The 23961-nt window shown below is 28.9% G+C and overlaps 1 protein-coding gene across 6 annotated transcripts; it reads right to left on the bottom strand.

The window, feature by feature from the left end:
• Nucleotides 1-4870: 4870 nt before the first annotated feature.
• On the bottom strand, nt 4871-21886 carry LOC123260345 (rho GTPase-activating protein 32). Of its 6 annotated transcripts, XM_044721374.1 has the most exons (8): nt 21468-21886; nt 18164-18398; nt 10236-10373; nt 9751-10152; nt 9033-9363; nt 8450-8783; nt 6540-8241; nt 4871-6503 (listed from the first exon to the last, which is right to left on the bottom strand). In XM_044721374.1, the coding sequence occupies exons 2-8, from the start codon at nt 18233-18235 to the stop codon at nt 5043-5045; spliced, it is 4440 nt and encodes a 1479-aa protein (XP_044577309.1). In that variant the 5' UTR covers nt 18236-18398; nt 21468-21886; the 3' UTR covers nt 4871-5042. The 6 variants fall into 6 exon arrangements, with proteins under 6 accessions (XP_044577309.1, XP_044577307.1, XP_044577308.1 ...); XM_044721372.1 differs by having other exon boundaries at nt 4871-8241; XM_044721373.1 differs by lacking the exons at nt 18164-18398; nt 21468-21886 and adding an exon at nt 13098-13771 and having other exon boundaries at nt 4871-8241.
• Nucleotides 21887-23961: the final 2075 nt, after the last annotated feature.

Here is a 23961-nt window from a genome sequence, read left to right as displayed (position 1 = left end):
AACGAAGGTGAATGTACCGTGAATTCACAGTGTCGACAAATGATCGTCGAATGACCGTCACTTGACTATCGAACGGCCGTCATTTGACAGTGAACGACGAGTATCATTGTGAAAGTTTTTCACTGTTACTTTATGATTTTTATTCTATATAATCATACTTCACTCTTCGAAAAACCAAATTTTTACTTGACTTCTCCGATTTTTTACCTAAGTAAAAATCGTAGATCATCGATCGATCGTCTGTCATTTGACAGTCATTCAAAAACATATAAATTGTCAAAAAACCGTAACTCGGTGGTAGATGCACTGTAGTCTGTGAGTGAAACGAGCGTATAATGTCGGTAAGTCAGGAATTTTTTACTAGTCAACAATGAAAAAGTGCTGATTATATTTTTTTTTTTTTTATTTCATTAAAAATACTCAAAGTGTATAAAAAGATAGGTAAATGAGAAATTTTCAGTAAATAATCGGGATGAAAAATTCGAAAAAAAAATATTAAATTATTGTAATTTTGTTTATTTCAAAGTAAAATCATAAAAAATTAATCAGATTACAGGCAATCAACAGAGATCCATCATTTCAATACTTTTCAGAAGAGTTTATGTCTTACAAGTGTTGAATTTTTTGAAGTGAAACTTCTTTAGAATCGTTGTGATTTCAAACTCGATGAAACGAAAAAATAAGTCCATAGAGACACAAACACATAAATGTATAGGATTCAGCCGGCGAGAGAATGAGATAGAACCCATTAGATGTTCTCGGTCTCCTCTTTGTTCGACTCTTCGTAGCATCCCCACTGTCGTCTACTAAACATTGTCCATATGTATGCTCGTGTGTAGTGGGATAGTCAGTATATCTATATCTATATCTTGCTCCAGGTCCGAGCGTTCTACGTGTTATGTTAGTATGTGTTTAATGCATGTGTTTGCGCCTGCGTATTAGAAAGTTTTAGTATAAGTGTGTTGATTGTTGATGAATTTTTATTTGTGTCAATATTTTCATCTCCTTAATTTTACAATTATGCCAAAAACTACCAGATCAAAAACAGTAATTGACGCTGTTTTCCAAAGATGGTTATTATTTACAAGTGGGATCAACCCAAGCTAGTCCACGTTAATTTTTTTTTTCATCAAATTGAACAATTTTTTTTTTCAAATTGTTCGTTTTTTTATGTACTTTTTAAAAAAACTATATCTAAAACATCAAAAAAATATAAAATAGAAATTTTATCCAAAAAAAACGAAAGCCAAAATTTTTTCCTTTTGAAGGCAAAAAGGCTATCGAAATCATAATTTTTTTCTTTCACGACATTTTTATCTCAAACGCGCCGTAAAAACAAGCAGAATAAAAAAAATTTTTATTTTTCACTAAGTTATGGTCCAAAATGGGGTTGACCTTACATGGAAAAAAGAAAACTCGAAAAATTACATTATATATAGTAATAAGTGTCCCGCTGTATTAGAAAATAGAAAAATTACAGTTCGAAATAACATTTTTCTGAATTTAAACTTTGAATTTTAATTTTCAGAGCTTTTAATGTAAATATTACATTCTACAATGTAATTCTTATACAATCTGTAATAATTACAATTTGAAACTGTAATTTTTCCAGTTTTCACCAAGGAGCGCCACGGTACATTATATATTGTAATTTTTCGAGTTTTCTTTTTTCCGTGTAAGGTAAAAGACCCAGCTATTGACACTGGCCTAGTTGATTGATACTTACAATTTTGTTCTAATTAAAAAAATAAAATCTTCTCAAAAAACCAACTATCTTAAAATTTATAATTCAAAAATTATATTTATTAATTTATTAGAGTCGATTTGTTTTATTTAATTTAAATAAAATTGCAAGTGTCAATAACTAGGCCAGTGTCAATAACCGGGTCTTTTAACTTACTTGTAAATTATTACCCCAAAGATATATAAATCAAATTGAAACTTGAGCATTTGTTTCCTATTTCAGTTACTATAAACCTCTCGTGTCATTTGTTCAATGTGAAAACATAGAGACTTAATAATATGTAATATAATTGTTTACTTTGGGCTCGTGCAAGTTTACTAAGCTCTTGGGAGATCTTTGCAGATCATGTACCAAAAACTAAAAGTGTCTACATTCTCTCTAAAGAATATCTATAAGAAAACAATGCAAGGTATACTAATATAAGCTCAGTCCAGGGAAGAACAGTAAACTTAAACAAGCCCATTAAAATATTAAATAATTTTTAGGCTCGGTGGAAAATAATTAACCTTACATTCATCCTAATACTCTTGATACTCTATATATCTACCTCAATCTCTCGAAGCCTACCCCTGATTGAAATACTCATTGAAAAGTATCGAAAATGATGAGATTTGAGTTGTTTTCAATAATCCTAATTCTTTTTTTATGTATTTATAAATATACAGTTTACATGAAGCGACTGTTCATTTTTTCAATACTTTTCAATAAGTATTTTTATTCAGAGACTTTTCAGAAGCTTCACTTCTACCATGTGTGACTTGCACACACACACATTTTTTCTTACATTCGTTCAGTTTTTATTGTATTATTTGTCTCTATTCAAAACTTAGTACCTACTTTACGATTCATACATTTATTGTTCTTAATTAATATACCTTTAATTTTTGTACTCGTATTCCTTCTTAAAACCAAACATGTATAAATTTTTTAATTACTCTACTTTTTTCTACCGTTGTACCTTTATTATACATTTAAAATTCGAAAGCTCTACGGTACATTAAAATTATTCTTTCTATACAATGCCAAAATTTTAGAAATTTCGGTTTCCGAATGGGTTATTTTTTCTAGTATTTATAATTATTCAATTACATTAAAAATTGTATACTTCTTTGAATACTGAGATTGGAAAAAATTACTTATTTATTTCATTTTTTTATTTTTATTATTAAAACTTTATTTCAATTAGTCATGAAGGTTGAAAAAGGTTGTAAGCCCGATAAAATTTAAAACTCATATTGCTCTACGGGAAATTGTAATTATTTATAACGAAGAGTTTTAAAGCTTATAGCTTTTGTAACAGTTTATGTTCGATTTTTATATAATTATTTTTATTATTTTTATAGAATCATTATCATCAATGAGTAACGTATAAATGCGTTACAATCTTTACAAAGTGTAATTTTACTATTACTTTTTCTATTAAATTTTTTAACAATTAAATATTAACTCACATTTTTTATTTTCATACAATTTTTTGGGATTTTCATTGGCGATTATAAAATATTTTTCGATCATAAGATAATCAGCCTTAAAACAACTAATCCTTAAAATAATAATAAAATTATTATCTAGTTTTTTTTTATTTCACGAAATCGTTTGGTAATCTTTAGAGACTCCTGTCTATTATATTAAACTTATAACAAAAATAACTTAAATCGCAAAGTCTTATTATTTTCAGCTACTTTTCAAGTGTTTAAGAGTTAAAAAAAGATTCATTCAATGAACCTTGCAGTTTTTCTCTACACTTATAAGTAGCTAAAATTGATGTTATACAAAAGATCGGACGACCTATAATTGCACGCTTGTATTTATTTAGTTAAAACAAATTAAGATTATTTTTTACACGAACAATGAAAAATTATATTATTATTATTATTAAAAAATAGTATATTATGAGTATTATGACATAGAGGAACAAGATGATTTCAGATGAAATCAAATGCTGTCTAAACAAACTGAAAGTTAAAATTCATCAGCAATGAGTATTTTATTCTCTGCTACACATTAATTTTTCCTTTAATTTTTATAAAAATTAGCAGGGCATTTTCAGCTGTCATCCAATGACTTTTTTGAAAGTTTATAATAAACTAAAAAAGAAAAGACCATTCGGTTTCTGTCAATATAGAAAGTGATATGAAAAAAAGTTTTGTACAATTACTTAATACAAAATACAATGGTTTGTATAAAAGAGCTTGATTGTTAATACTAATAGTATTATTTTAGCTTCAACAACTGATGATACGCTTAATAAAACAAGGAACATTTGTCTAAAGAATTTTTTTTTAATTTCTGAAAAATTGTTTTTATTTTTTTAATAATTTCCAACAAGAAATTTCAAATTTTAAATGCTTTATTCATCATTTTCAAATACTTTTTATTAGGCGACTACTTGTTGAAGATTACCAAACAATTTTTAAAATATTTATTATTTAATTTTTATGAATAGTATATGTAAAAACATTGTACAAAAAAATTATAAATTTAATCTTACTGTCGGAAAATATTAATTTTGTGTAAATTATAAACTCTTTCAAGTAATCAATCAATTAACTTTAATTATAATAATAGAAATAAAGTTAATACATAAAAAGTAATAATAATTTTCCGATGCCAAGCATGGCGAAGCGTATTAAGCCGAACACATTAAATTTTTTATTTTATTTTTATCTTGTGCGTAAGTCATAGTATCATTTTTTTTAATGAACTTACGCATTATTGAATACTTTTTTAAAAAATAAGCATAAAGTATGTATTAGTCACATTAAATTATTTAATAAAGCAAGAAAATATTGTTATTTAATAATTAATGTTATTTTTTCAGTTTATAATTTATCGAAAATGTATTTTTTTGAAATAATTTTCATTGTTATTGAATGCACATTTTATCATATCTAAAAATGTGTTAATTTTAATAACGTTTAATAAAATTTTACGTTCTTTAATTACTTATAATAATGATATTAAAAAAAAAAACTTAATAATTTACACAAGTAAAAAGAGAAAAACTACAGTACAAACTTAACGCTTTGAAAAATAACTACGACAAAAATTTTCTTCAAATGAGGTTAATAATTTATGAATCTAATAGAAAAATAATAACAATAGGAATGTGATTTTTTTCTCTAACATCCAAGATAAAGAATTTATAATAAAGTCAAGCTAACAATATTAGATACACGTTTAACGTATTAAACAGTATTAAGAGTAAGTAAGCCTTACATGACTTTATATCATCATATAGTACGACAGACTTATAGTTAACTAAAAATTTCTGTATAAACTAATATATATATATATATCAATGAGGAGGTCTCGTAGCACGTTGTTTTAATCGCGCTAGTAATTCACCATCATCCTCATTTCTTGATGTCGAACCTCTAAAACTTTCACTTCTATATTTATCTCTAAGAAACATTCGTCTTTCTTCTTTATATTTTTCAATTCTTTCCCGACAACGAGGATCACCCAGATCGATTCCCAAATTTCTTGACTGAAGTTTCTCTGTACTTTGAGAAGAAGATAATAGGTGTCCACCAACATTTGGTGTAGAATTATGCTGAGAATCATCAGACAATTGCTTTTGAGGCATTCTTACGGACTCACTAGTCATACGATTAAATTTATCTTCATCCAATGATCGACTTAAAGCAGCTCTAGTTGCTCTGGCCTGACGAGCACGTAAGCATGGCGGTAAATGTTGCGTTCCATTATTCGATTGTTCTTCAGATTTACCACGCAAACAATCGTCTTCTACCTTGGTCTTTTTATCAGTAACATTTTCACGCTTTATTCCTATTTCAAAACTACGTCGTTCTCGGATACCATCAGACTCTAAATTTTTTGGTGAATGTAATGGCGTTTCACTTCCAACTCCTCCAGATAATCTTTGTAATGCAAGTTCTTGTAAAATTGCTGCTGTATCTCGTAAAACAACAGAATCATCAATGGGCGAAGATGCATTTGAAAAAGTGTATGAAGAATCCAGTGATGTAGTTTCTGATGCACCTTCTGGATCATGAGCTATTTCATGAGCTTCAGCTGCATTCTCAGACTGAATAACCACCTCTTCATTATCACGTATTTGAGTATTTGAATTTCTCTGTGATAAATACATATGATGGCTAGTAGGTTGTGATTTTCTAGAACTGTGACTGAAACTATGTCTAATATCCTGACATCGATTGAAACAACTCTTATCCTCAGTAATATTGCTTCTTTCAATATTCGACAAATAATTACTGGTGCGGATACACTGGACGTCTTTATTGGAATTTATTGATTCATAATTTAAATGATTATTTTCTATACTCGATTTTCCAAGCATTACTTGACTCGATTCATTTAAATTACATCGATAAACATTTTCATTATCTAAACGTAAATTGTAACTACAACACTCATGTCCATGTTCCATTTTTTCAGAATCATGATGTGAGACTAAATTAATTGCACTTTCTGAACAACAGCGATTATTTCCATTACGAAGATCGCTACCATTATTACTTTTATTTTCACTCATGTCTAAAGATATTTCAGTAGATTCTTGTTGCAAAATAGAGCTATCTATCGGATCAGTCGTTGCAATACAAGATGTGCTGGTATCTCCAGTTAAACCCATTGTGAGATCGAGAGAAGTTCTTGAAATATTGTCAGAAACACAACTTTGTTGTGGTGAATTTTTTTCGATACCAGAATCAACAGTCCCTTCAAGTTGATCTTTAGAACTACTTTCTACACTTGTTAACCGATTGACAGATTCATTTGTTTTTTCAACCATAACCCATTCCTCAGAACTGCTTTTATTATTCGTTAATGTTTGTGTATCTACATTTGTAAAAACTTTATCAGAATTATCGCAAATAACAAATCCTGAATCTGGTAAGTCTTCAATAGTTTGCTCACAGGACATTGGTGAATCAAGATCTGTAACGCTGGAAGACGGCATGTCTACAGGTTCATTCTGATCAATTATTAAGCAACTGTCAATATCAACATTTTCCAAATTTATCATATTATCCGGAGGACTTTGATTCATTAGATCACAGCAGTTCTGACTACTACAGTTAAATTTTTCTTCTTGGAAGCTCATAGCAGAATCATCAGAAAATAAATTTTTTTCAGTGGCACACGTAAGATTGAGTACGTCACATGATGTCATTTCTTGATCCGATAGTGTCGCTATTAAATTATCGGACGATTTTTTAATATCATTTATTTTTGGTGATGATTCATGACTTTCACAAGTCTTTATTCTCTCATAAGACTTTACACTATTATGATCGTCTAAATTAATTGATAAACGTTGACTAGGAGGATCTAAAGACAGTTTTTCGGAAGACAGATCTTCTTTTGATATTTGAGTATGACAGGATTGATCATCTAAGTCGAGGGGTAAAGTAAAGCTACGGAAACTTATCCGAGGGCTATTTCCTGTCTTAGGTGTCAAAGAGATCGGTGTTGCCTGTAAAGTAGATGGACTTATTGGTGTAGAAGCTTCTGATAATAATGGCAGGTAACCTGGCGTTGTCAGTGGTGATGGTGTCTCAATTCCATGGATATCTGCAGACACCATTATTTGATCTGGACTTTGACTGTCAATAAATCTTAATTCTACTTCACAGTGAAGACGTTCTTCAAGACGTGATCTTTTTCTTTTACTACCACCACTTACAGCAATACATAACGAGCCGTCGTTTCTTTGACGCCGTGGCGATGCTTCTACTGACGCTACACCACCACTTTCTTCCTCTGAAAACATTCGCATTTCTCGCTCTTCAAGATCAAAATTAAGTTGTATCTCAGAAAGATCTAGTGGAGATACAGAACTTGGTGCGTCTGCAAGATGATCAAAATATGAATCATGTGAAACTGATCGACTGTGACCACATGGTCTGTTGGGTGGTGGGCCCATCAAAGGACCGAGATTATCTTCTCCATCAAGACTGTCAGCACTTTTAACCGGTCTTAATCGTCGCATAGCATTAAGAGAACTTGATAAAGCTTCTATTTGTGGTGGAGTTCCTACTTGTCTTGTTTTACCACGCGCTCCAAAACCACCACGTCCAAAAATTGCACGCCAGTTTAATGAAGGTGAACGTTTTGAACCATTCCGTTTTCTTGGTAGCTCAATCACTGTGTGATAGTGTGCAGGTAAGCCAGCTGGTCCGGCACCTACTTCAATGTACTCCGAATCATTTCGCAAAGAACGGTTTCTCGCTTCTTCAAGGCTCAATAATCGAGCAGGAGTGGTAATTGCCAATGATTTAGGTCGACCAACTGGGCCATCACCGAATATTAATTCCGCATAACAAACAAGAAATTCTGTAACTACAGCTTGAACACCGACACCTTGTAGTGCTGCTACACCACCAACTTCAAGTTCCTTGCATCGCAATAGATTAGGAGCCCAAACGATTGCAACATTTCGTGGTGTCATACCTGTATCAGCCCCACGTGCTGCGACTCTTACTAAATGTCGCATTAAATACTCCAATGTTCTGTAATAAATAAAGATAAAGAAATTAATAACAATTAAATATAAAATTAAATTACTTTATATTGATCTATTTATAAACAATTTTTTCATCTCACTTTTTACCTATAAAAAAAGTTAGTATTCAAATGTAAGTTAGGTAAAAGTAAGTCTGATATTTAAAATTATTTATAACGAGAATTTATAATAAATATGTGAAAAGAAAATTCAACCTGTAGTGTGGAGGAGGTAGTTTTCTAACGGCATCTCTCATTCTTCTTAATCTTTCCGCATCTGTATTAGCTTGAACGGCAGTGACAAAAGTAGAGTAAAGCTGATAGGTACATAATGGATTAGGTAACTCTCTAAAGTACATTTTCAAGAGTGATGCTACCGAATGAATATCTTGAAGTATACTCTCATCTGAATGCAAAGCAGGAACGCGATCTTCATCAAATGCATGACGTAGCCGTTGAATATTTGATGTTACACCACTTAAGCGATAAATACCGTCTACCAATCCATGTGTTTCAATGAACTCTGCACAACACTTCAACACAGCTGGTACTGTAATCATAAATAATAATTAAAACTTATTTTCTTATCTATAATAGTTATAATAACAATAATAATAACAATAACAATAATAATAATAATAATAATAATAATAATAATAATAATAATAATAATAATAATAATAATAATAAATAAATAAATAATAATAATAATAATAATAATAATAATAATAATAATAATAATAATAATAATAATAATAATAATAATAATAATAATAATAATAATAATAATAAATCGTACCATCTTGACCAGAATTAAGAAGATGTTCTCCCAAATCACATCCAAAAACTCGTTCTTTAAGAATTCCAGATTGTTTTAATCGTCTCCTAGAAGGTCTATTAAGAATAAAAGACCTAAAAAAAGCAATAAGCTTTCCATGTTTTCTGAGAACGGGTTTAACGGGTAACTTTGAACGTACAATATTAGACACGGTCAAGTGACGAGGTACTTTGTCACCAATCACCGCGACGCAATCAGCAGGAAAAAAACCAACGGCAAAACCTTTTTTGCCACGCCACCAATTACTCTCTCCTGGTGGTGGCATGTCAATAACTGATATCATATCTCCAACCTAAAAGGATGAACAATAAATTAATAAAATTTATTTTAGTAATTTGAGAACGAAGCACTTGAAATCTATCTTCTTAATATTTCAATACAGACTAATTGCATTTCTTGTTGATTGATTTTAATTAGATGTTATAAAGCATTTCTGTACGTTAAACAATACATTAGTGGATGTTGTCGCAATCAAGAACCGAGATCGTTGTCGTTGGCTAACACAAGAGCCTCAATTTCCCACGCGTATATTGAGTAATAAACGCCTAACATGCTTTCGCTTATAGAATGTCAGAGTACAAGTTAAACAAGCATTGATCACTCAATTATAAATTATATTATTTATGATTTATTATCCGATTCCAGATGTGTCGTTAAATATCTTTAAATAAATTGCTACCTGAAAAGATATTTCATCCTGTGCTTGAGCAGTATACGGCCTAACCGCATAAGCAGCTGCTACAGCTGGTGTATTAATTGGACACGAGTCTGATTCAGGAACTAGAATTCTTCTACCACGATTATCCAACTGTAGCCAGTTGAGTACGGGTCCACAATTTAATCCATCGTGATTCAAATTTGAAAAGTGCTTGAGATAAGCTGCCAACAAATCTTGAGTATTGTCTGGTTCAACTTCTGGTAGTTTAGCAAGCGATGAGAACTTGCGGTCATAAATACAACGATGTAGTTGCCTATCAAACATAATAAAATTTTCGTACGAACGTTGAAGTGTCCAACAAGCGTCACCTGAAGTAACGCGTACTGCAAAACTTGAATCGTTTGGCACTTCAGTAACTGAAACCTATTAAATTAAAATAATTTAAATGTAAAAATATTATTGTTTTTACTTTATGATTAAAAATTACTAAAAAAATATTAACAAACCTCAAGATCAGTAAGTTCTACATGCTCGTAATGAAAATGAGCACACTCATCAAGTTTTGGAAACCTCGCCACACTTCCCATGTTGCTACCTGAGCTAACTGGTGTATCAAAATCTTCTGATCGATTGCATCCCAAACTCTGAAAAACAAAAATAATTGAATGTCAATTAATTGAATGTACTTCATTACATTAATAAAAATATGTCGTTGTTCACTTATTACTTCTTTTTCGATTAAATATTTCAATTAAAAAATTAATTTTTCAAGATTACATTAAAAAAAAAAATTATATACTATAGTAAATTTTAACTTCCCGCTAAGAAAATTGAAAATTTTCAAAAATCGGGAAGTTATTGGTTTTACCCCGTTTTTCGAAAATCGAGTTCTCATCAGATCTTGACGTTTTAAGGTCCTAGGAAGCTTCCCTGATTGTTTTCGCGATGATGTCCGTATGTGTGTGTGTGTCCGTATGTGTCCGTCCGTCCGTCCGTCCGTCCGTCCGTCCGTCCGTCCGTCCGTGTGTGTGTGTGTGTGTGTGTGTGTGTGTGTGTGTGTGTGTGTGTGTGTGTGTGTGTGTGTGTGTGTGTGTGTGTGACCCTCTTATAACTTTTGAACGGCTTGACCGATTTAATCGCGGTTGGTGCCATTCGAGAGGACTTGACCAAACTTAGATTTTGAATACTATTTGGACCGATTCGAACCAGTAGAGTTCGAGAAATCTCAAAAAAACTACAAAAAAAAAATTTTTTGAAATGTGGTTTTTTTGGAATTACTTTTAAATGACTTAAAAAGAGTTTTTTCGGAATTACTTCAAAATCCCTGGCTTGATCGATTTACACTTGAAAATTTTTCATGGAGCTTCAAAAACTCCGTAGAATGCCGCCAACCTCGTGAAAATCGGTTCATTCATTCAAAAGTTATTGCCGTTTGAAAATTCAAAAAATTGTGTTTTATTAAACTGCTATTAGAGTTTTGAGCTCGACGAGCTCAAATTGACACAAAAATAATATTTTTAAGCTCGAAGAGCTCAAAAACGTAATGTATAGTTTTGAGCGCTTAAGAACAAAATGAGCGGGAAGTTGCAGGGATGGCCTTTAGGGTCAACCGCCATCCTAATTTTTTTTACTAAAATTCAAGATATTCTTTTACAGTAAATTTTTTCAGTTGGTTGGAATGTAAAAAAGAAAAAATTTTCATTAAAAAAAAAAGAAATATGATAAAGAAGAAACTAATATTATGAGAAGAAGGCCTTCTGTTAGTTTATGCGGGTCGACCGACCTCGCGTCTGCGCAGCATTAATATGTGACAAGAAAGAGTTTACACAGATTATAAAATGCATTTTACAAATACCGTGAAGCATATTCAACGCAAAATTATTAATTTGAATTCAAATAAGTATTATTTACATCTACGTCATTGTAATCACATACGTTAACATTTAAATATATGAACATCGTTATTTATGAGATTGATAATTTATCTGATCTATAGGTTAATAAATTTTCTTTTCAGACTATTTGCCAAAACAATGATTGGTCTTATTGGTACCATTATGTCAAAGCAAAATGTTTTGATCAATAAAATTATTTCAAGCAACACTCACACATTCTTATTTTTTAACTAACTAATAAATAATGCGGTAAGAAGAAACACGAAAATAAAATGAGAAGTAAGAAGTAGCAACAGATTTCAGCTGTAAAAATAATCTTTTTACAGTCTCTATAACTAATTATTTTTTTATTGCTCGCTTGAAAATTATGGTATGTGTATAAATTTGCGCGCTTTTTCCTGTCTCGCGTTTTTAATAATTTTTCGACATTAAAATACAATAAATTGTTATAAATATTAGCAAATTAAATATTATTTTTTTAATGATACTTAATAAATTTATAAAAATCAACTTTAATAAAATCTTAAATTAAAATAATAATTAATGTTACTTAACAAACACAAATTTAAATCTTTTCAATTATTAATAATCACAATTATTTTCACAAACGAATGAAACTGAGACACAGTTTTTAAATTTATTGATGATTTGACTTGAAATAAAATATTCCTTCATAAAAAAATGTCAAGGTAAAAATAAAAAAGAAAAAAGATGAAAATGGATTTTTTTAGTTTTCTGTTTTTATTTTGTTTTAGAGGAATGAACATACTATACACGGAAACATGACCACCTCATCTAGAATAAAAGATGAAGCTGCCACTTGGCACGTCACATCTTCAATATATCTGTATATAATATTTATATTAGAACGTCGGAACAACAATACTCCAGGGAACACCCGGGTGTCACTGGATCATCCGACATATTACCAGATCTTTTCCTTCTATTCACGCCTCGCAATCGTTTATCCTTTGCAGGGAGTTATTTTCCTTGTCTCACTATTACTTCTATACTATTACCTTTTGACCGTTCTCTCTTAACTTGGCATCGCGACGACGCAATGCATGTCGTGCCGCATGCGTACACGATTGACTTGTGCTTAAAGCACTACTGATGATGATGATGATGATGATGATGATGACAGTCCATTCCAAATCAAGATTATAATGAATATCCACCAACCTTATCTTTATGTTAAATTAATGATCATTGTAATGGGCAGCACATCGCCAGCTTGCCATAGAAATAGTTGCGCGTATAGTACATATCATCAAAGAAAAAAACAACCGATGATATTTTTATCATATAAAAATTAAATTTAACCATTCAACAATGGCCTGTCACACAGCAATAATTTATTAATTTAAATTCTATACCTGCATCTATCTAAATCGTTGTTATTCGCTCCATTGTATTCATGCATATTTATAATATTATATATATAATGCTTAATAACTATAAACATCTGTATACCTCAAATTGACTTGAACAGCTGCTGCAACCACTAAGAACACGTCGCATCATAAAGAAGTTGGTTATTGTCGTTTTAAATCTAAAGATTTATGTCTAATGAAGTATGTTTTACTTTATCTCCATTATCATCAACTGTTCGATGCTAAAGATTCTTTTTAATCTCGACTACTGAGTAATTTACTCAATTATCACATTTTTTAACGTCTTGATCCATTATGTAGAAGTAAAAATTGTAAATGTTATAAAAATATGTGTATGATACTTAGAAAATAAATCTTTGGTTTTTTAAAATGTATGTTAAATAAAAAAAAATGACTATAATTTAAACAAAAGTAATTGTTATGAGCCGAAATTTTACAAGTATTAAATCAAAAAAATTGAACTAGTGTAGGCACTCTTGTGTCACCGATATTACATTTTCATCTCGTTTGTGTCCTCGTCAATGTCGTCGCGGTGATTTTTGATGTGCCAAGTATAACGGCGTTCTGAAAGTAAATACGACTATGTAAAATAGGTCACGTTTGGAACTCTTGGAACCAGACTTCAGTAGTATTCACGGCCGTTCCAAGGAGAATTTAAAATCCGTAAAGATAACGTGACCTGCGCTCTTCAATTTGTTTATATTATTGTTTCATTTCATTGATAACATTATTTAAACTTTTAACTTTCATCATCTGCATTTTTCATATTGCTCAGATAATTGTAATTTATAATAATATTTGGTTATTATAATAATTGAATGATAAAATTTTTCTAAGGTCTATTACCAAGAAATACTAATTTTTAAACTTTTTTCTTTTGATCTTGCTCATAACACGAAAAATGTATTTTATCTTACTCATGACTTGTTTGCTGTTTGACAATTTTTAATTTGAAAGTTATTAAATAAACACCGAATATTAATTACACTTGAAAAATATTAATCACATGGTGAATGTCCAGCTGGAATTAATTTTTAATAAAGATAAAAATTTTATAGCAATTATGTGCAAACTTGCTTTTAGCTACTGTAAAATAAAAATTAAAACAACTATTAGTATGAACGAGCACGAATGTTCACGTTAGTATGACAATTTCTGTAGGCGAATACGTAACCAGGAAAAGTAGAAAAGCAAGAGAGTCTAAATGAGCAAGACAGCATTCCAGAGTACCGTGTACCAGTGCGCGCGAGATTCTATCGATTTTCTCTCATGAAGCTACATGGAAGAACGTGCTTAATTGTGACAGACTGAAAAAACATTACACCAGGTAACTGATATTATAACATCAGAAAAGTAAAATTACCCTCCTTTGCATAATAACTTTTCATTTAAAAATGAAAGTAAGATGTTAGAAAGAATGATACTTATTTGAATAAATTCAGTTAAATGGTTAATAAAGTCATAACTCTGTACATGACGGTACTCTATCAGCCGTTGAAGTGCAGAGCAAACTATTCATTGTTCTGAATTATAATATGTTGCGCCTTTTGAATTTCATTTAATAGAGATGAGTACATTGTAAAGTTTAGAAAAATAATTTGTCAATAAAACGATCAATCAATATCCAAACTAATTTTGTTATAAAACTGTTTTAGGAACGAAAAGAAGAAATAAATATTTAAATTTCAACCTCTTACACATTTTATCTACTATCCTCCTAAAATACAGTATATTATTTATGTTATGATCTTGTAAAAAATTTTTACCACTTATACTCTAGTTTTAGTTTTACTGTATGCTACCGTAAATTAACAATAAACTAAAAGTTTTTTTTTTTTTTTAAAAAAAAATCTAAAGATTTTGAAAAATTAAATTAATTATTTTGAAGTAAGGTTAACAGTATTTTAACCCTGAAAAATTGCTAGACTTATGTAAATATATTTTATAAACGATTTTCAGGTGATATAAAATTTTTGTCTACACTAATAGCTTAAAAACTAATGAGAAATGTATTTTTGACTACTTTAATGATTGGTACCATACATATAACGTGAAAAATAATTGTTAAACAAAAAAAATATTGGAAACTGTCTATTTTTAAATACTTAATTGCCAAAAATGAAGTTGGCCCTATCTCTAAGTAACTATTTCTAAGTAGTTATCAAAATTAATTTTGAATTGTTTTTTTTTTATCTGATTGATAAGTGTTATTATTATTCAATTCAAATTACCAAGATTTTAATAGTGTTTCATAAGACTGTAGAAAGTTTTTAAAATCAAATTCACCAAAATTTGCATGGTTAAAATTTGATTCTAATTTATACTTATTAGAATAAAAATTTAATCATATACTAATATTGTGTTTTTTATTATTTAAATTTTTTTAAGAATACAAATGGATCTATGTTAAATAAAATAATATCATTAAACCTAATCATATACACTTATACATGACTAAACATAAAAATTTCATATTAATCAAGCCTGATCAGATTTGATGATGTATACATCTCTATGGAATTATAAATGGATTTATACTAGACGGATCTGATCAAATCTAATTATTTTGTATAGACCTATTTATAAATACTCTATTCTAGTTCATCTAGTACAAATTTATGTTAGTCATTAGAAGTTATCAATTCTAATTGTGCATATGATCTCATACAACTTTACATAAAGCTATACACATGATACACAAGACAGCGATTACTAAATTTAATTATTTAATATGACCATACATGAATTCATATCAAAGACAGACATAATCATTTATAATTTCGTGCATAATCATACATAATTATATGTGATTAAACCAAATAACTTTTTCCCGAATCCGGCTGAGTTGAAAAATAAAAAATATACTGTTTCGAGATAAACTTCTTTTAATCTATACATTTTTTCATTTTCTCAAGTAAGATTTTAGAAAATTAAATTCGTGAGGATTTAGAGCAACAACCGGAGCTGACCCGGAAGCAATTTACGAACGTCAAACTACTGAATACTTTATACACACAAGTGCCAAATGATTTAGATTTACTCTGTCTATAAATAAATTTTGTTTTACCAACAAATGTAAACATTTAACAAACTTTTGCTATAAATTATATTCGACAAAAATTTAATGTAGTGCAATAGTATTCAACATACATATTTTACGTGTAATTGAAAATTCGTAAGAAATTTACTAATATTAATAAATCTGAAAACTGATAACATTGCAATTTGTATTAAAAGAATAAACGCACCTCAAGAACTTAAATAAAAATTTAATTATTCTATCGGTAAAATAATTATAATTGTTTACAACGATTTAACTGCTTATTTCCAATTCATTATAATAATTATAAAAAAAAAAAAAAAAAAAAAAAAACAGCAGAAGTAAAATTTATTACATAAAAATTAGGGTATAAGCCTTTAATGTTACGTATTTATTGAGTCGTGTTCATGAAGTAAAAAAAAAATGTTTTACAACGAAAAGATAACTTCCACGGAGAATTTATTGATTTTAAAGTAATCTAATAACTGAAATTTAAAAAAAAAAATTTTTTTTCGTTACGAAATATTGTCATTTTACGTCATGATTACGTGTTTTTCAGTTTATTATGAGAGTAACACCCAATAGTCTGAGCCAATAATATTTTAATATATTAATATTTTAATAGTTTAATATAATTATTCAATCATAGTGTTAAATATCATTTATAAATTTATTATTTATGTGAATATTTCAGCGGATAGTAAAAAATTAACTAATTAATTCGCCTATAGTTTGAAAGTTAATTTTCATTGTTATATTAAAAAACTTGTTGCACAGTCTGAAAATACTTTTGTTTTTTAACTTTGAAATTCATGGACCTTTTCTTTGCCATAGATATTTTCATACTGCGTAGAGATTCATTAAAAATTGATGGTGTAAAAAATCAAATAGATACTCAGTTTTTGTCAAATTCAAGTTAAATTCAAAAAAAAACATTTTGCGTATGTTCCGTAAAGATCTAGTCAGTCTACATTTAATAAAAACAATATTAAGGGCCAGTTTTTCAATCCGATATAAAATTTTATCCGAGATAAAAGTACTGCCATTATGATAAAAAAATAAATAATTCAGCACAGTGATATTGCCTACGAATAATTCTCCTTGAATTCAATCACTTATTTTGAATAAAAATAAATAAACATTAGCCACATGTCACAGAAATATTCACCTCCAACTGTGACAACTTCCTGATTGTAAATAAATAAAATAAAAATTAGGAAAACGGATGACCCTGAAGGAGATCCCTGTAACTTCCCGCTAATTCTATACCTAAGCGCTTGAAATTGCACTTATAATGTTGTTGAGCTCTTCAAGCTCCAAATTACAATTTATGTGTTATTTTGAGCTTTATGAGCTCAAAGAGGTAGCTGTTCTATGCTTTTGAGCCCTTCGAGCTCATATCTTGCGTTTTACATATCTATTATTAATTTATAATTGTGTTAATTAATTTAAAATAATTTAAATGACACAATAAGAGGTTATTATTTTTATGATATATTTATTTATTTTTATTTAAATAAACGACCAAATTCATGGAGAACTAATTGAGAGCAATATCACGTCGCTAAATTATTTATTTTTTTTTTATTTTATTGGCGGTACTTTTATCTCGGATAAAATTTTATCCCCGATTGAAAAACTGGCCCTAATAGTAGTCTTAAGTGGTCAAAAGTTGAAAAAAGAGTTACAAAACTAACTGAGATTCAAACAATTGAACGCTTCAGTTAGACGCCTGACAGTCCTAAAATTTAGCAGAACTATTACACCGTGTAGACATTAGCTAAGAACAAGCTTCACGAAAATTAAGTCATACACATACATTAAGCAATGAACCGAGGGTATGAGAAAGTGAAGTACTTTTACATTAATTAAATACGTAATAACTAATATAATAATATTAATATGCCTTACATATTCTAATTATGAATCCTAATAGTTTAGGGAAATAGATACGGAAAATCTCACTAGTAAAAAATATGAAGTTATAACAATAATTTCAATTTCAAAAATAATTATTTTAAGATTAAACTTACGCCCAATGATGCAGACGGGTAACAGCTACTATAAAATATTTTATTCTTTGTTAATTAATATAAAAGACTTACTTTTGCGGTTTGTGGCTCGATGTTGTTCAGCCGCTGTGCACGGGGTTTCTCAGCCATCGGTCCCGGCATCATTGACAGCTTTCTTGGCAACGTGGATTAACGATAAAGTAGATGTAAAAAAACAATACTGGACTGTTGGCCCAGTTTTCCACGCGCCAGGTCGACGCCAAGATAACTCCCAAACTGAGGGTTTTAAACAAACGTTTGATGCTCCATTTCTCCCTCACATAGTAAGCTGAAATATAAATATACTTCAATTCAATACATTTTCATAAACATTTATAAAGCATTGAATTTTCATTTAGTTTAACAGTTTATTTCAACTTGAAATTTTAAAAAGAGTAATGAACAAAAGAATTTTTTTTTTATTGCAATAAAGGATAAAATTTATCAAATGCCTTTATTTTTTTAATCTAGATGTCGACCTATAAATAAAATTCGCTTTTTGTTCGAAATTTTTTCTCAAACTCAACCCAAAAATCAGATTTTTAAAAACATAGTTTTATTTAACCATAAACTATGTGAAAAAAATTTAAAGCACTTAAATAATTTAATTATAATATACATCGTGTATTTTTTATAGTTTAAAAATGATTGAATTTTATAACTTGTATTAATAAGAGTAAGTTAGTTCTCGGTCAATTTTTTTAAAACGTTACATCCAAACTAAAGATAAAAAATACAAAAAGAAATAAAATTTAAGCCTTAAATAAGAACGCAATATAACTTCCATTTATAAAAAGTAGTTAGTACATCCGCTTTGCTACATCTCAACACGTTGTCATCTCAAAAGTGATCACTTAGTAACCATAATAAAACTAAAATTCAACAGTAAATTCAATGAAATGTACTCAGTGCTTGAGAGCTTTAAACATTGATTGAAATTTTAGATTGAATAATTACTAGGATTGAAAGTAATAAAGTTTTAATTGTAACGTGGCGCTCACTCGTTTCCGGTGCAGTCGATTAATGAGTAAAACAGTAAGAAACCGTTTGAGTTTACAGTTCCCCCTGGTATTAATGGCACTTGTGCAGTTGCGACAGACTATTTTTACTCACTTTTGCAATATACGATCAATCGATTGGTCCTGAGGAACCATAAAAGTTTCCAGCTGGCTATTATTAATTGACTATGTCAATGAGTCACGTAGCTGATCGTAAAAACATGCTGACATGCTGTTTGGTATAAATATGTTATTATTTTGTTTTTCATATTAATTAAAATTAATATAACTGGTGGTTACATTTTTGCCAGGAAATTTTTCATATGTTCGACACGTGAAGGGGCGTTGAAGTCTGCCGAGAATTAAAATGTCTTCTCGATTGCTTGTTGGTGTTCCCATAATGAAATACTCATATAATTTTACTCGGATATCCGTTTATTTAGAAAAAATGCTTAATTTTTTCGAATTAAAATAGATTATCGTTGGATTTCACAAATAAATTTAATACTCAAAGGATCTTTGAAAAACAAATTTTTCATTATTTTATTAAATTTTTTGTAATTTTTCTTGATTTGTTATAGTTATCCACTAGGATAAAAATAACTTAAAAATCATTGAAGATGATTCCAATTAATCTTATTTTAAATTAACCAAGTTGCGTTACTTGAGCTGCGTTTTTTCTTTCTTATGAAGAATTAATAACAATTGGACTAATAAATTTTTTTTTGTAACATACTTGAAAAATATTTTTTGCGTTCAAAATTTAAAACTTTTGTCGTTATAAAATAAAAATAAAGCCATAAAATAACAATGCCCAAATTTTAATTGGTTTTAATTGAAGTCCCATCATCAGCGTAGTTTTTTTTTTCAACACAATTTTTTATAAAAATAAGCTACTGAAAAATATGAAGAAATCTAATAAATTTACTAATTTTTGAAGTGGTTTTTAGAAATTTGTATCTTAGTGATGGAATGGCTTTATGAAAATTTTAAGAAATCTTTTGAAACTTCAAATTTTAAGTTAAAAAATTTGGTTATCTGAAAAAAAGTATTAAAAATTTCTTAAAGTTCACATAAAAACTTCAAAAGATTTTCTGTAATATTACTCGCATAATATAAAAATTACTGAAGAAACTTTAAAACTCAATGAAACTAATAAAAATTATGATAATTAATAGGAATTATTTTCTATAAGTGCGAAGTTCATTGGATATATTTTGATTTTATTCATACGAAAAGAACTCTTACATGAAACTCCGGCAGTATCTGATTTGCAAAGCTTTTCAACTTTATAAGAATACTAGTTTTAACCAATTGAAGATTACAAATGCATTAACAAAATTTATCCTACGTAATTTCTAGAGGGTTTTATGAAAGTGAAATATAAAAAAACATTTGTAAAAATAACCATTTGCAAATAATTACTTATAGTTATGAATAAACTACTTCAATGAGCATAAATAAAACTAATTAGGTAGTTAATTACGGTTTTCGTCAATTTTTTAAGCGCTAATCTTAAAAGAAGCTCGATTTCTCCCAAAATATGTGCAGTGGCTGCACATAATTAGACGTAATAAAAAATCCAATTTAAGATAAAAATGATTTATATATCTTAAACTCATTTGTCAAGTGAGCCGATATTTGTAGAATGGTTCATGAATACATAATAAATATTTAATCCACAAGTTGGAGGTTAGAATCGACACCAGATGTTGAAAGCAAACTAGTTTAAGAAAAACAAAAATTCTGTTTGAAGAACAAAAAAAAATCAACGAGCATTTATTACAACGGATACTGGGGATGGGAATGACCGCAATAATTCCCGCGCGCTTTATCTCTCTTATCAAACCCGGAATGACCTGGCATCAAATTATGCACTTCGCATCAGAAGAAAATTCATCGAGTTTTATCATAATTATGTCAGTATTATTATGACATTTAATATCAGTATTCCTATGATTTACTGTACATGTACCTACAACCAAATAAACTTTCATTAGTTCATAAATAACAGAAAACATATTTTTTCATACAATCGTCGTTATTGTTATTATCATCGCACTGTGTACATTTTTTATGCATTCTTTCAAGTTAGTATAATAGAATGTGTATACATATAAAATATACAACACAGAATTTATTTATACGAAGAAAAGTGATAAAATATCTAAAAAAACATTTGTTAGACTCAAGACGGCTGCTATGTAATTCAATACAAAATCAAGAAATAAGCGTAGAGAATTCATTTATTTTCAATTGATTTAATAGTACCTCAGAGCTATTAAAATTTTGTAATTTTTTTTTTATTATTGAATACAGCAACCTACCTAGATAATAATTTATATGTGTGTAATATATACCTTATGATTTTAGACATGGGCTATTTTTCCGAAGTTGAGAATCTCTGTTTTATCCAACTATAAAAATACTACATTTGCCGGACAGAAGAGTAAATGTCGCTGATGCATGATTTTGATGCACAATAATTAGTAATGGAACAGATGATAATTTCGATTATAAAACTCATCATACAGATGTTCCCACTTCTGTATTTTAATTATTTTTTCACCAATACATTTGTAAATTTATAAACTTTTGCACTCTACCGTAATATTTTGATTATAAATTACATAGAAACTGATATTTATAATTGTTCTGTCAATCGTAACCAACACACAACTTGGCTTGTTTCCCATACATGGGAATTAGGAATTGAGAAGAAAATAAATAGGATACATGCTGTACATACCCATTGCAATGAATGCGTTGCAGCACTTATATCACTGCGCATCATTTTATACGCATACTGTTCGTTTCATCGAACATGCCTCACTTTTTTCAACGCGCGCATAAGCGGGAACATTTAAATCAAACAATGACTGATTGAAAGTAATAAATGTCATAATTGTTATTATTAATATCATTTAACAAAATGTTTGCTTAACACATTGTTTTTCTAATTAATATTCAATTTCATAATTTACAATTAAAAATAATTTTTACTATCGCTTATTTTGAAAATCATAATTACTATTATTATTAAATAATCCTAACAATTTAACAAAAATAACCTTATTTAAAGTTCCACTTTGAGTAGTATTGAGTAATTGAGAACATTGTTGACGAAATTCATCATTAGTGCTTGATATAATAATTTTTTCAATTGCAGAACTCAATAATCTACAACTGCTAAAAATCTCATCAGTATTAACTGAAATATTGTACAGCAATTCATCGTCGATATTAAAAGTATATTTCAAATTTGAATAAAGTTCATTTAAATTAAGAAGTTCTTCTGATAAAGATTTATTAAGTAGTTTCAATTCTTCTTTTTTTGATTTATGCTATAAATAAAAAAGGTTAATTATTCTATGTTCAAGTGCACTAAATTATCTAATAGTTAAAATTTATTTACCATAATTCTGATTGTTAAATATTTATTTAAACAAGGGTATGGTGGAATAACGATATAAAAAATAAGTCGCCGTTGAAAATTTTCGGGTTTTTTCTCCCACTCCCACAATTTTTCTCCCTCTCACAGAAACAGAATCAGTTGATTTGACGAAAGAAGAGATTTGACAGCAAAACTTGTAGGTAATGTAGAAGAAGGTAACTTACGTACAACTTAACGGCAATAATTAAAGGCCAGGTAAACTTTTGAATTCAAGTTGTATTCAAGTTCCCTGGAAGTTTACTGCCAATTTTCCCACACTTTGTACTCTACAACGTTTGCCATCAATTTAACTACCAATTCCGGCAGTAGATTTCTGGCAAGTTACTATCACGATGGCTATCTGAGCAGTTGCTCTTCAAACTAACAGAAGGTAATTTGTTGATCTTAACACTTACATATATTTTCACGTGTAGAGGTCAGCATCAACATGATTAATGATCATTATTCAAATAAGCAACTGGAAATTATTTAATTGAATCTATCCTCATTGTATGTAATGTGTGTATACACTAGCGCGTGTGTAATATTGTTTAAATTTTGAAAATAATTATTTAATTATTAGAATAATTAACTTTTTGTATGATATTGAAGTTAGCTGACAGCTGTCAATTTTTTTTAATTTTTATAACAAATCAATTATAATAATAAAAATGATTTTAAAAATTTCCACTATTAATTTTTTTTTAATTTTCACATATGGAATTTTTTTATTAAATTGTTTTTTAATAATTTGATTGCTATAAAATTATAAAAAAATTTCTAAAGTCTGTCAACTTCAGTGTCATACTTTTTGTACTTATTTTGGGTTAAGGAACCCGAAAATGAGGTTTGTCTTATAGTAGGATGATACAATCAATCGTTCGTAACAAATTAATTGACTAAAAGCGCCTAAAATTCCGCAACCGTTAATGTGAAAGCGCCGTTGATCTGTAAAGAATGTTTAAAATAAAAAATTACACAAAAAAAAATCCTTTTCACTTTAAAGTTACATAAAAATATTTTTAAAACGACGAATACTTTCGTTTTTTAGTAAGGCTAGGCCAGAGTAAATCTATTTTCTTAAATTTCATTTTTCATTTGAAAAAAATTTTGAATGTAGCAAGTTTTATGTTATTTTTCAGAAACTTCATTTTATTCGATTTCAAAATTTATTTAAGACGGAATTAGAACAATAAAATTTTTGAAAGTTAATTTACTATGACCCACTTTTGTGACCTGGGACGGATACTTACTGATTTCCGGACGAAATTCGTGTATTCCCACAATTATGTTGTCATGTAATGCCCTCTATAATAGGTAGCTAGGAGTAATTGTTTATCTCCATCGATAATATGAAAGAATTAGATTTTCTTTCCCCTCTTACTATTATTATGTATTTGTCTTTTCCTAACGTTTTCGTG

The sequence above is a fragment of the Cotesia glomerata genome, linkage group LG3, assembly GCF_020080835.1.
Source record: "Cotesia glomerata isolate CgM1 linkage group LG3, MPM_Cglom_v2.3, whole genome shotgun sequence".
Classification (NCBI taxonomy): Eukaryota; Metazoa; Arthropoda; class Insecta; order Hymenoptera; family Braconidae; genus Cotesia; species Cotesia glomerata.
Note: the sequence above shows the minus strand (reverse complement) of the source record. Positions and strands in the feature narration are given on the sequence as shown.